We start from the raw sequence: 12,189 nt of genomic DNA, 5'->3' as shown, positions 1-12,189 counted from the left end.
CCCAAAATCCCCCCTGACACAGCTTCAATCCCAACCACAGGAGGGAGAAAGGAGGAGAAGAGGTTCTGGGGAGACCCTGGGAGCAAAATCCTCATGGAAATGCTTCAACCAGCACTCCTGGAGCTCTGGCAGGGTTGGGGCTGGTGGAGTTCTGGTGTCCTTCATCCTCTGGGGGAAGAAGTGTGTCCTAAAATCCAACCTAAACATCTCTGACACAGCTTCAAACCCAACCACAGGAGGGAGAAAGGAAGATGAGAGGTTCTGGGAGAGCCTGGGATCAGGATCCCGCCGGGAATGCCCCGGGGAGCACTCACAATGTCCTGGCAGATGTAGCCGATGGCCTCCAGCGTGGACTCCTTCATGTGCTCGGTGCTGTGCTGGTTGGTGACGTTGGCCACCAGCTGGGGGATGAGCTCTGGCCACTGGTTCATGGGGATTTCGGCGCAGGCGATCCCGGCCACGCACTGGGAGGCGGAGCTGGGCCGGTAGGTCTCCGTTCCCAGGGTCTGGAGCACCTGGAATGGGGCAGGGAAGGGGTTTAGGGCAGGGCCAGGCAATCCCTGCCCATCCCAAATCCTGCCCAGCAGAGCAGTTGGCTTGTTCTGCTTCCTGCTGCAAACAGGGACCATGTTTGCATGGTCAGAAACAAGGCTGGAGAGGAACATTCCCAATGGGAAGTGGGATCCAGCTGGGATTCCAACACATCCTGTAACTCTGGGAACAGTCCCTGTGCCACAGCAGGGCAAGGGCTCGAACAATCCATCCCCACTCAGAAATCATCATAAAGCAAAAATTATTAATATCACTATCAAATTGTCATTTAAAAATTGCTACAGAGTAAAATTATTGTTATCAGTTAAAATTATAAGGACAAAGCAAAATTATTATTAGTTAAAATTATAAAGACAAATCAAAATTATTATTATTAGTTAAAATTTATAAAGACAAAGCAAAATTATTGTTATCAGTTAAAATTACAAGGACAAAGCAAAATTATTATTAGTTAAAATTATAAAGATAAGGCAAAATTATTACTATCATTAGTTAAAATTATCAAGGCAAAGCAAAATTGTTATTATTGTTAGTTAAAATTTATAAAGACAAAGCAAAATTATTACTATTGTTAGTTAAAATTTATAAAGACAAAGCAAAATTGTTATTATTAGTTAAAATTATCAAGACAAAGCAAAATTATTATGATCAGCTAAAATTATAAAGACAAAGCAAAATAATAATTATTATTAGTTAAAATTTATAAGGACAAAGCAAAATTGTTATTATTGTTAGTTAAAATTTATAAAGACAAAGCAAAATTGTTATTATTATTATTAGTTAAAATTATAAAGACAAATTATTATTATTGTTGTTGTTGTTATTATTATTATTACTAAAATTATAGTAGAGCAAATTAACAAACCAGAAATTGGGGGTGAAATCCCTGCCCAAACACCAATTATGTTTTCTGCCAAAACAATCTACAGAACCATTCAGAGGAATAATTTCCTTTCACGTTGCAATCAATTAAAATGATTTTTTTGGGTGTTCTTCCATAACTCTTTTTTTAGGAAAAGCAGAGGGATCACACTGCTCACATCCAAGGATCATTTTGCTCCCATCAGCCAAAAAACCACTGAGCCACCACTTCTGCCACCAAACTTTAACCATCAGAGGGCTCAGGGGTCCTCAGGCAAACTCCCAACACTTAAACATCTAATTTTCTATTTGGGAATTGCAATTTTTTTACCATTTTCTACTCTTAAAACTCCTTTTAACTCCTCAGGCCTCTGTGGTCAGGCACTGACTGTGCTCCCAGGATGGGATTGTGGAACACCTCAGGGAGCTGCTCCTTGGAAAAGGAGGGAAAACCTTCCCTGAGGGGGGTTTTCTTCTGGAAAAATCAAAGCAAAGAACTGCAGAGGAGGAGCTGTGGATTCATGGAATGGTTTGGGTGGGAAGGGACCTTAAAATTCACCCAGTGCCACCCCCTGCCATGGGCAGGGACACCTTCCACTAGCCCAGGTTGCTCCAAGCCCTGTCCAAACGTGGCCTTGGGCACTTCCAGGGATCCAGGGGCATCCAAAATTTCTCTTGGCAACCTGTGCCTTGGACACTTCCAGGGATCCAGGGGCAGCCCCAGCTTCTCTGGAAAACTGTGCCAGTGTTTTAACATCCTCATGGGAAAAAACTTCCTTCTGCCTCATCCAGATCAATTCTGCCCTTTAAAACCATCGCCCCTTTTCCTCTCAGAATCCCAGAACACCCTGAGCAGGAGGGGATCCCCAAGGATCACCCAGTGCCACCCCAAAATCCCCCCCTTGCCCCTGAGAGCGTTGTCCAAACGCCCCCTGAGCTCTGGCAGGTTTGGAGCCGGGACATTCCCAAGGAATTCCAGCGCCCAACCACCCTCTGGAGAAAGAGCCTCGTCCCGATTTCCCCCCAATACTCATATGGAATAAACATCCCACAAAAAGCCCCACAAGTCCAGATGCTGCTGCTGCTGCTGCTCCAACGGGAGACTTGGCAGGTGGAAAAATGATGGAAAAAGACATTCCAGGGTGAGAGAACCCCCCAAAACCCCGAGACTCACGTAGTTCTTGACCTCCCTGCGGGCGTTGGCGTCGATGGCCAGCCATCTCTGCTGGTACTGGGCCTTGATGTCGGGGTCCTTGGAAGTCAGGGAGTTCTTGATCTGCAGCCCCGCTGCCACTCGAGCCACTTGGCTGTTCCCGGGATTTGCCAGCACTCTGGACAGTTCCACCAGGAAGGTCGGCTGGGGACACAGAGCAGGGTCAGCCCCCGACCCCACAGCGCTGGGGGGGAACCCCCCTGAGCCCGGGAGACCCCAGGAACAGCCTCTGGGATCACCCCCCGGGAACAGCCCCTGGGAACACCCCCCAGGAACACCCTCTGGGATCACCCCCCGGGAACACCCCCCAGAACACCCCCCAGGAACAGCCTCTGGGATTACCCCCCAGGAACAGCCTCCAGAACAGCCTCCAGGAACACCCCCTGGGAACAGCCTCCAGGAACACCCTCTGGGATCACCCCCTGGGATCATCCCCCAGAACAGCCTCTGGGATCACCCCCCAGGAACATCCCTCAGGAACAACCCCCAGGAACAGCCCCCAGGAAAACCCTCCAGGATCACCCTCCAGGATCACCCTCCAGGATCACCCCCCAGGATCACCCTCCAGGAACACCCCCCAGGAACAGCCCCAGGAGCTGCCAGAGCTCCAGCCCCAGCTCTATCCCGGGATTAGGGCCCTTAAGCTCCTCGTCAGGACCTCTGGAAGCGCCTCTGCTGGTTGGGATTTTTTATAGCTGTCACCTTCCCTGCTCCTGCCTGCCCCGAGTATCCCTTCAAATAAACCCCTCCCCAGGCCAAGGCATGGATTTTTCCAGGTGGGAACCAAGCCTGGCAAGGAGGGAATTCCCTGCTCCTCAATTCCTTTGCTGGAAGGCAAACACCCAAACTGGGGCTGTGAAGGGATCAGGGGCTGCTTTTGGGGTGTCACAGAGGGGTTTGGGGGGTTCCAAACTCCCTTCCCTGCACAGGTCCAGAGTCTTGGGCTCCACGTTCTCAGTGACCCAACTCAGCCCTCCAAATAAAATTCATTTCACTTGTTCCACCCAGGACTCCTCAGCCTTCCAACTGCAGGATTTGGGGGACAAAAAATGTGGGGAAACTTAAAAAGGACACAGCCCAAATGATGAGTAACCCCCTCTCAAGGGAATAAAACCCCCTGACATTGATGCCACTTGCTTTGCTAAAACCCTTAAGTTTTAATTAAACCCTCGATCTGACACCTTCACATTTTCAGAGGTTTCTGCTGCATAAAACAGAGCTGAAGTTTCAGGAGTTTTTTATTTTCCTGGCCCTCAGAAGCTTTTTTGCCTGCTCAGAAAACCTTTCTAGGAAACAGTGGAAGGGGCTGCATCACCTTCAAAACCATTTTACACGAGGCAGAGACGTGGTTTTACTGGAAATATTTAACTTACAGTTACATTAAATCCATTTCTATCATCTCTTAAGGTATCTCTTAAAAAAAAATAAGAGATTTTAAGATACACAAATATTTTAAGGCACCAAAAAAGCCTTAAAACTAAATCAATCTTTAAAAGCTCAACACACAAGTCCAGTGTCTTTGACTCCACGTTCTCAACGACCCAGCACAGCTCTTAAAATACAAATTCATTTTAGTTGTTCCATCCAGAACTCTTTTTAACGTTCAAACTGCAGGATTTGGGGACAAAAATGTGGGAAAATTGAAAGTGATGAGCGTAAGAAATAGAAATGGAGCAGACAAAACCCTACAAACCAACCCCACTAAACCCCTTCAAACCATCCAGATCCCTCATGTTTTAGACACTGATTTTACAACAAGTGAGGAACCAGCCCCAAAATAAAACGTTCACAGGACAAAATACAAAGTGTTGCTGCCACCCCTGAGAACAAAACCACCGAAATCCAAAGGTGAAGAAGCATCCTTGGGTTTCTCACTCATAAATTAGCAGGGGAAAAAATGGTATTTTTTTTTTTGTGGGGCTTTCAGACTAATTTCAGCTAAAAATGAGAAGCATCACATGAAACCTCCCAGACCTGAGAGTGAAAGGAAATGCAGGTGTGCAGGACCTCAGCTCCCACCTGCAGAGGGGTCGGTGAACAGCTCAGAAAAGGGGCTCAATCAGCTAAAATTGAGCCTAAATTAGCTGGGGGAGGAAGAGGAAGGGGAGGAGGAGGAAGAGCAAGAGGCTCCATCACCCCCTTCCCTCTCCTGGGGCCATCCAGGCTCTTCCCACCCACCCACTGACCACATCCTGTGGTGGGAACAGCCCTGAGCTCCACATCCTCATCCTCATCCTCATCCTCATCCTCATCCTCATCCTCATCCTCCTCCTCCTCCAGGACTGAGCCCCCAGTTGCCCTCACAGCCCCTCTGGAGCTCCTCAGCCCCTTCCCTTTCCCAGCCTGGGCCATTCCACATCCTCATCCCACCCCAGGACACTCGTTTTTGGTCCCAGCACGAGCTCTGCCTCCTCTGCTCTCTCACAGGGCAGAGAATCCAAAGGAAACCTTGGAAAACCCACGTCCCCCCTCAGCTCTTTCAAACACCTGAAAAGCAGGATCACAACCCGAAATCCCTCATGTCACACAGCCCAGGATCTCCAGGTCAACCCTGAGATCTCACAAACTGCAATTCAGAGGATTTAGACCCAAAAGTGATGTTTGGCACGATCCTGATTCCGAGGGGACCTCGCACACCTTTCCCAGACATGGAGACCCTGTGACTTTCCCAGTTTACACCAGTGGAGAGCAGGGCATGGAAGTGGCTGTAGGATGAGAGGTGGCAGTTTTGGGGGGATGAGAACGGGTGTGTCACAAGGACAGAGTGGAGACACCAGCACCCAGGACCCCCCAGCACCTTCCAGGACCACCCAGTGCTCCCCATTCCCTGCAAGGACCACCCAGAGCTGCAGCCCCACACCTTGACTAAGCAAAAACCCTCCTAAACCACCGGCAGCCCACCTTCCCTGCTCCAGCACAAGGATCAAACCTGGGGCTCTGGGCTTTTTCTCCTCCTTTTTTATTAATTCTTGATACATTTTTTTTCTCTGCTTTAGGGTCACTGGAACTGCCCTGTGGACCATCCTTGACCACCCTGACCCCCTCCCCAGAACCCCACTGCTCCAGCACCCCCCCTGGGAGGGCCCTGGGGTGATGAGGGAGTTCTACAGGCAAGAACTGGGCCTGGGTGGGGGTCCTGGAGGGCCCTGGGACCTGGTTCTGGGACTCAGCTCTAGGGCCGGGCAGGGGCCTTGGTGGGCTCGCACTGGGACCCAGCTCCGGGCCTGGGAAGGGTCTCGCTGGGCTCTGGGAGTGCGCTCTCGGACTGGGCTGGGGTCTCGGTGGGCTCGGTGACCCGGCTCCAGGCCCGGGCAGGGCTCTCGGTGTGCTCCGAGCCCCATCCCGGTGCCCGGCCGGGGTGTCCCGGCAGTCCCTGTGCCCCATCCCCGTGCCCGCGCGGGTGTCCCGGCGGTGCCGGTGCCCCATCCCCGTGCCGTGCCGGGCCCCGCGGGCAGTCCCGGTACCCCATCCCCGTGCCGTGCCGGGCCCCGCGGGCAGTGCCGGTGCCCGCCGGCGGTGCCGGTGCCCCATCCCCGTGCCGTGCCGGGCCCCGCGGGCAGTCCCGGTGCCCCGCGGGCAGTGCCGGTGCTCGCCGGCGGTGCCGGTGCCCCATCCCCGTGCCGTGCCGGGCCCCGCGGGCAGTCCCGGTGCCCCATCCCCGTGCCGTGCCGGGCCCCGCGGGCAGTCCCGGTGCCCGCTCCCCTCAGGCGGCCCCGCCCGCTCCCGCCATGGCCGCGGTGCCCGCACATGGCCCGCGGCCGCTCCCCGCGCCGGGCCCCGCCCCCCGCGCCCGGCGCCGCCGCTGATTGGCGCGCTGGGCCCCGTCTCGCGCGCTGATTGGCCCTCGCGGGGGCGCCGGGCGCGGGCAGGGGCGGCCATGGCGGCCGGGCCGGGCCGGGCCGGGCGGGGCGCGGGGGGAGCTCCGCGGGCACCGCCGGCCCCGCCGCCGCCCCCCGAGCGCTCACCAGGTTCTCGATGGCCGCCTGCTCCAGGAACTTCTGCGCCGCCTCGAGCTCCGAGCAGTCTGCGAGGGACAGGGGGGGCGGATGGGGGGGTGGGGGAGAACCGGCGTCAGGCGCGGCCCAAGCGCCCCGCGCGGCCCCTCGGGCTCCCGCACCGCAAACACGGGAGGGCTCCCGCGCGTCCCGGGCCGCCCACGACCTTCCCCCGGCGCGCTGCGGGCGCCATCCCCCCGTGCGCGGCCCCGCCGGGCCCTGCCCGCCCTCAGCCCCGCACCCCCCGAGCCCTCACCCGGCGACACCGTCTTCTCCAGGATGGTGATGAGCTCCATGGCGGCGGCGTGGCGGCTCCGGCGCCGGGCGGGAGGAGCGGGAGGAGAGAGCGAGCCAGAGAGAAGGGGGGGAAGGGGAGGGATGGGATGGGGTGGGGGGGGTGGGGGGGGGGAAGAGCGGGGCGGGCCGGAGGGAGGGGAAAGGGCGGAAAAAGCCGGGGCCTTGCCGGGAGGCCGGAGGAAGCGGGACACACGGGGGAGGCGCGGGGCTCTTCCCGGGTGCGGCAGCGGGATTGAACCAAAGGAAAAGGAAAAAAAAAAAAAAAAAAAAACGGAGAGGTAAAAAGGTGCCGCGCGGGGCGGAGGCGGCGGCGGCGCGCGCGCGCACCGGGGCGGGCGGAGGGATACGCCGGGCGGCCCCGCGCGCGCGCGCGCCCCGCGCTCGCCGCGCTGATTGGCCGCCGCCCTGACCCCCCCACCCGCGCGCCGCGCCCCCATTGGTCGGGGCGGGCGGCGCGAGGCCATTGGAGAATGAAGGAGGGGGAGGGGGGAGAAGGGAAGGAGAAGGGGCGGGGCTTCCGGCGGCGCGCGCGGGGAGGGGGCGGGGCCGGGAAGGGACCATTGAATGGGGAAGGGGGGGTGTTGGAGGGGGTGGGAGCGACCACGTGAGGACCGCGGGGGGGGAGGGGGGCGGCACCGGGACCACCGGGAACGGGACCACCGGGATCGCTGGAAGCGGGGTCACGGGGACCACCGGGGTCACCGGGATCAGTGGAACCGGGACCACCGGGACCAGCACTGCTGGCGGCGGCTCCGCCCGCAGCATCCCCGGGAAGCAGCGGCAGCTCCGGTCACCGGAACCGGCCCGGGAGGAGCCACGTGCTCGGGAAGCGGAGCCGCCGGCACTGCCCGAGTTTAACGGGGTCCGGGGTGGGTTTGGGTTTGTGTGTCCTGCCCGGTGCCGGGGAGCCGGGACGGGACGGGCATCCCGCGGGAAACGTGTCCCGCAGCCCCCGGTGCCGGTAACCGGGCGGAGCCCCGAGAGCACCGGGATAGGGATGGAACCGCTCCCCTGCCCGGTACAAGCGACCCTCGAGTGCCCATCTGCGCCCCGGTGTGTCCCCAAAAAGCGGTGATACGGGGCACAGCCAGGGCAGGGAAGGGCCGGACCCGCATCCCTGGGATGCGGGATGCGGGAGGGGAAAAAGGGATGCCTGGGAGAAGAAGGGCGGGCCAAAGGTGGAGGTGAATAATTAACGGCGCGTAACGGCGGGTTCGCAATTAAGTGACACAACCGGGCGCTTTGTGGCATTCCATGAACACGGGGACAAGCGACAATTAGCTGGGAAGGGCCGGGATGAGGGATTAGCGCCGGGGCTGCCCTGGGAGAGGCAGCGCTGCGGGCACGGGAGCGCCGGGCTCAGATCCCATTAATCATCCCTTGCTGCCCGCGTATTTTGGTTTCCTGGGAAAGGGACGTGCTCCAGAAACGGGATCCGATGGAATGCGGGCATCGCTGCGGGGGGAAATGGGGACAGGAGGGGATGATCCCTGAGAGAGGCAGGGCTAGATGGGATATTGGGAAGAAATCCTTCCCTGGGAGGGTGAGGACGCCCTGGCACAGGTTGCCCAGAGAAGCTGTGGCTGCCCCATCTCTGGAAGGGTCCAAGGCCAGGTTGGACGGGGCTTGGAGCAACCTGGGAGAGTGGGAGGTGTCCCTGCCCATGGGGATGATCCTTCATCTCCCTTCCCACCCAAACCATTCCAGGATTCCGTGGGATTCTCAGCTCAGTGACCTCAGCAGGGGAAAACCCTTGAGTTACAAACACCTGGAGCATCCAACCCGACATTCCCATTCCTGCCCCTCCCAGCACACACTGGCTCAGTCCTGGAACTCCAAGCACCACCATTCCAGCTGCAAACAGCTGCATTTATCCACGGAATGCAAGGAAAGCCCCTCACACCCGGGCAGCATGGGAAGGCACTTCCCAGGCTCCAGGTGCTTCCCAAGCCCTGGACACACAGAGGAGGAGGAGGAGCAGCTCCATCACCATCCCTGCTGCTCCCTCGGGAGGGTTCCCTCCCCAGTCCAGCAGGAAAAGCAGCCAAACGGGTCCCTGGTGCCTCCAGGGCTCCCCATCCCACCCCAGCACTGATTCCCCACAAACACAACCCGTTCCCTGAGGGAATCCTCCCTCGTGCCCTGGAGCAGAGCCCTGGGGACGGATGTTATCCATGGCTGGGGAAACGGGCTCGCCCACAGCTCTGCAAGGCAGAAATATCCATCATTCCCCTAAAAAATTCAGGTTACAGGGACACACCGGGGCTCTGGGGCTCGGGAGACCCAGATTCCAGCCCCACCTTTTCCAGGGGCCTGCGGGAGAATCTGGGAATGTTTATTTTGGCCACCTGTGCCACGAGTCTCAGGTTTTAAAATGGGGGCAAACCCGGATCAGCTTCTTCCTAAAGTGCTTTGAGGTCTCTGGATGAGGAGCACTGAGGGTTGGTGCAGTCACAAGCAAGGCTAAAAAAGGTCCATCCATCAGGATTTGGATTTTGGTTGTCCTGCTGCCATCACTGTTCTCCACAAATCCCTGACAGGAGGGTGGAGCCAGGTGGGAATCCCAGGGAAGGAGGGACAGGATGAGAGGAAATGGCCTCAAGCTGTGCCAGGGGGTGTTTAGTTGGATATCAGGGAAAATTTCTTCATGGAAAGGGCAGTTAGGCATTGGAACAGGCTGCCCAGGGCTGGGTGGAGTCCCCATCCCTGGAAGTGTTCAAAAACTCGTGGATGTGGCTCCTGGGGACATGCTGTAGTGGTGACACAGCAGTGCTGCTTAAAGGTTGGACTTGATGACCTCGGGGGGCCTTTCCAACCTTAACAATTCCATGATTCCATGATCTTGTTCCACGTTCTTGCAATGCCTCATCTGCACCTGTCTCAGCTGCTCCAGCTGGAAAAACAAGGCTGGGACCTCTGGAAGGTGGATGGGGTTGGATCCATGGAATGGAGTTGTGTTCACCCCTTCCCTGGTGAGCTTGGAGAGCTCTGGGATAAGAGACTGATGGAGCACAGGATCCAGAGGCAGGGACAGGGGGAGAAGGGGCTGCTCCTGGTAAATCCACACTGGGCAGAGCTGGGAACAGCTCTGGGAACATCAGGGACTCTGAAGCCCAATCCCTGCTCACAGCCTGGCACAGGGAGCAGCACATTATCCAGCCTGGGATGGAATTCTCAGGGCCTCTCCAGAGTCTGGCCTGGCCAGCAGATCAGAGGGAACTCCCTGAGCAGCTGTTGGGGTGAAATCAGGTGAAATTCCCTCTCTCGCAGCTTTTTCAAAGGGGAAAAGGGGCAAGATGGGAATGGAGGAGCCTCACAGAGCTGGAGTTGCTGAACACCAGGACACAGCCCTGCAGTGCCAACCAGGAGGGATTCCCTCAGGGGACTGTTCCCCTCGGAAAAGCAGGGGGAGAGAAAACAATTAAAGAACTCAGTACAAGTCTGGCCTTGGCAGCAAGGAAAGCCCCTGAACTCCAGTGTAAATGAGGACAAAGAGTCACCTCCCCTGGGCTGGGGTTGGAAACTGGAGCTGGATGCAGCTTTTCTCCTCATTCCCATAAATGGAATACTGAGCATCCCCGTTAGAGGTTTGTATCATCTCCTGCTTCCACAAACCGACTGCAGAAACTGGGGAGAGAAGAGCTGAGGAGCTGCTGACTCCAGACACGGGGCACTGGGGGGGATCCCAGCACGTGGCAGGGCTGGGACATGAACTGGGTGATGAGGTTCCCCCTTCCTGAGGCTGCCCAGCTCCCTCAGAAAATCCCACATAAATTCCAAGGCCCTGGGACTGCCTGGGATTTTGGATACATCCCGAGCTTGGGGGTCACTCTGAGCAGATCAGAGTTTGGGTTTAAGGAGCGAGCAGAGGAATCCAGGATGAGTTTATTTACCCCAATTGGAAGGACACAGGGATCAGGTGTGGCCCTTCCTCTGCAGGAACAAAACATCACAGGCTGTTTAAAGCTCGAATTTCCCAGAATTATGGAATGGTCGGGGTGGGAAAGGGACCTTAAAGCCCATCTCATTCCACCCCCTGCCATGGGCAGGGACACCTTCCACCAGCCCAGGCTGCTCCAAGCCCTGTCCAACCTGGCCTTGGACACTTCCAGGGCTGGGGCAGCCACAGCTTCTCTCATTACCAATCCCTTGAGCCCCATCCCATCCCTTTCCTCACCCACAACAAACTCCTGCTCTCCTTGTCCCGCCCCTCTCCCGGAGCATCACTTTGTGGTGAAAAAAAAAAAAAAAAAAAAGGAGATTTCCTGTGAAGTGGACAAAGCCCAGAGTCACTCTCATGAAGCACTGACCCCTCCTCTCAGTGCCTGCCCAGGAGCCCAGGCCCAGCCAGTCTGCAGGGACCATTCAGTTTGCTCAGTGACCACGACCGGGTTGTCTCTGGGCCCCTCCTTGTGTCCTTTGCTTTGTGTGGAGTCAAAACAAGATCCCCCCCCCGACCCACAGCCACGGGGCTGCTGGTTCCAGACCCCCCCATCCTGCTGCCATTCATCCCAGCTCAGCCTGCCACCCCTCCCAGCCTGGCAGGTTATTCTGTCTGTGCAGGGAGCAGAAGGGAAACCAGCTTAGTGTGCTGAAAGGGCAGTGCTGACGGCAGGGAAACACCCGGGGCCAGCAGAATTCCTGGGCCCTTTTCCCCAGGGACACCAACCAGGGGGATGCTGGGCCAGAGCTCTGCAGCTGCTCCTGAACTCCTCTCTGTGGGGTGTTTCCCTGCCCTGGATCAGCAGTGTTTGCAGGATGCTGTTCCCTCTCCCCCCGGCTTTTCAGGTGTTTAATACAAATTCACTCACTCACAATTGATTTTCCCTTTCCTTTACACTCCAAACCCTGTCCTGGTCAGTCCTTTAGTGCTTTTTATTCAGATTATACAGGTTCTGCTGTGCTCCCTGAGCCCTCCCAGTGTGATGCTGTTCAAGAGCTCTGCAGCTCTTTTGGGGGTTTTTAGGAACGTTTGCACAACTTTCCTCCCACTCCCCTCAACTTTTTTAGGTTTTAATACAAATTTGCTCACTAACAATTAACTTTCCCTTTCCTTTACACTCCAAAGCCTGTCCTGGTCAGCTCTTTAGTGCTTTTTATTTAGATTATACAGGCTCTACTCACAGTCTGTGCTTCCCAAGACCTACCACTCATGGCCCAGGAGGACTGGGGGGTTCCTCGAGGCTGTAAATGATACCTTGGCCACTGTCCCCTCCCAGCTTTGGGTCCTTGGAGGCTTCAAAGAGAACACAAGATGAGGACATGAATTTC

General features: G+C 56.6%; 2 protein-coding genes across 2 annotated transcripts in view; both read right to left on the bottom strand.

The window, feature by feature from the left end:
* The window catches only part of KPNB1 (karyopherin subunit beta 1), a 28,573-nt gene extending 21,305 nt beyond the window's left edge, over positions 1 to 7,268 (bottom strand). The window contains exons 1-4 of the mRNA XM_051794833.1: positions 6,878 to 7,268; positions 6,592 to 6,650; positions 2,588 to 2,770; positions 315 to 515 (exon numbers count right to left, since the gene is read on the bottom strand). Coding sequence (XP_051650793.1) covers positions 315 to 515; positions 2,588 to 2,770; positions 6,592 to 6,650; positions 6,878 to 6,917 — 483 coding nt within the window. The 5' untranslated portion in view covers positions 6,918 to 7,268. The remainder of the gene's footprint in view (positions 1 to 314; positions 516 to 2,587; positions 2,771 to 6,591; positions 6,651 to 6,877) is intronic.
* A 4,254-nt stretch (positions 7,269 to 11,522) lies between these two features.
* The window catches only part of NPEPPS (aminopeptidase puromycin sensitive), a 41,754-nt gene continuing 41,087 nt past the window's right edge, over positions 11,523 to 12,189 (bottom strand). The window contains exon 24 of the mRNA XM_051794830.1: positions 11,523 to 12,154. Within this exon, the coding sequence (XP_051650790.1) occupies positions 12,019 to 12,154 (136 nt within the window). The 3' untranslated portion in view covers positions 11,523 to 12,018. The remainder of the gene's footprint in view (positions 12,155 to 12,189) is intronic.

Source organism: Manacus candei, unplaced genomic scaffold (genome assembly GCF_025592945.1).
Source record: "Manacus candei isolate 608988 ecotype Guabito, Panama unplaced genomic scaffold, ASM2559294v1 h1tg000040l, whole genome shotgun sequence".
Taxonomy (NCBI): Eukaryota; Metazoa; Chordata; class Aves; order Passeriformes; family Pipridae; genus Manacus; species Manacus candei.
The sequence above is the reverse complement of the archived record's forward strand: the minus strand, read 5'-3'. Positions and strand labels throughout refer to the sequence as shown.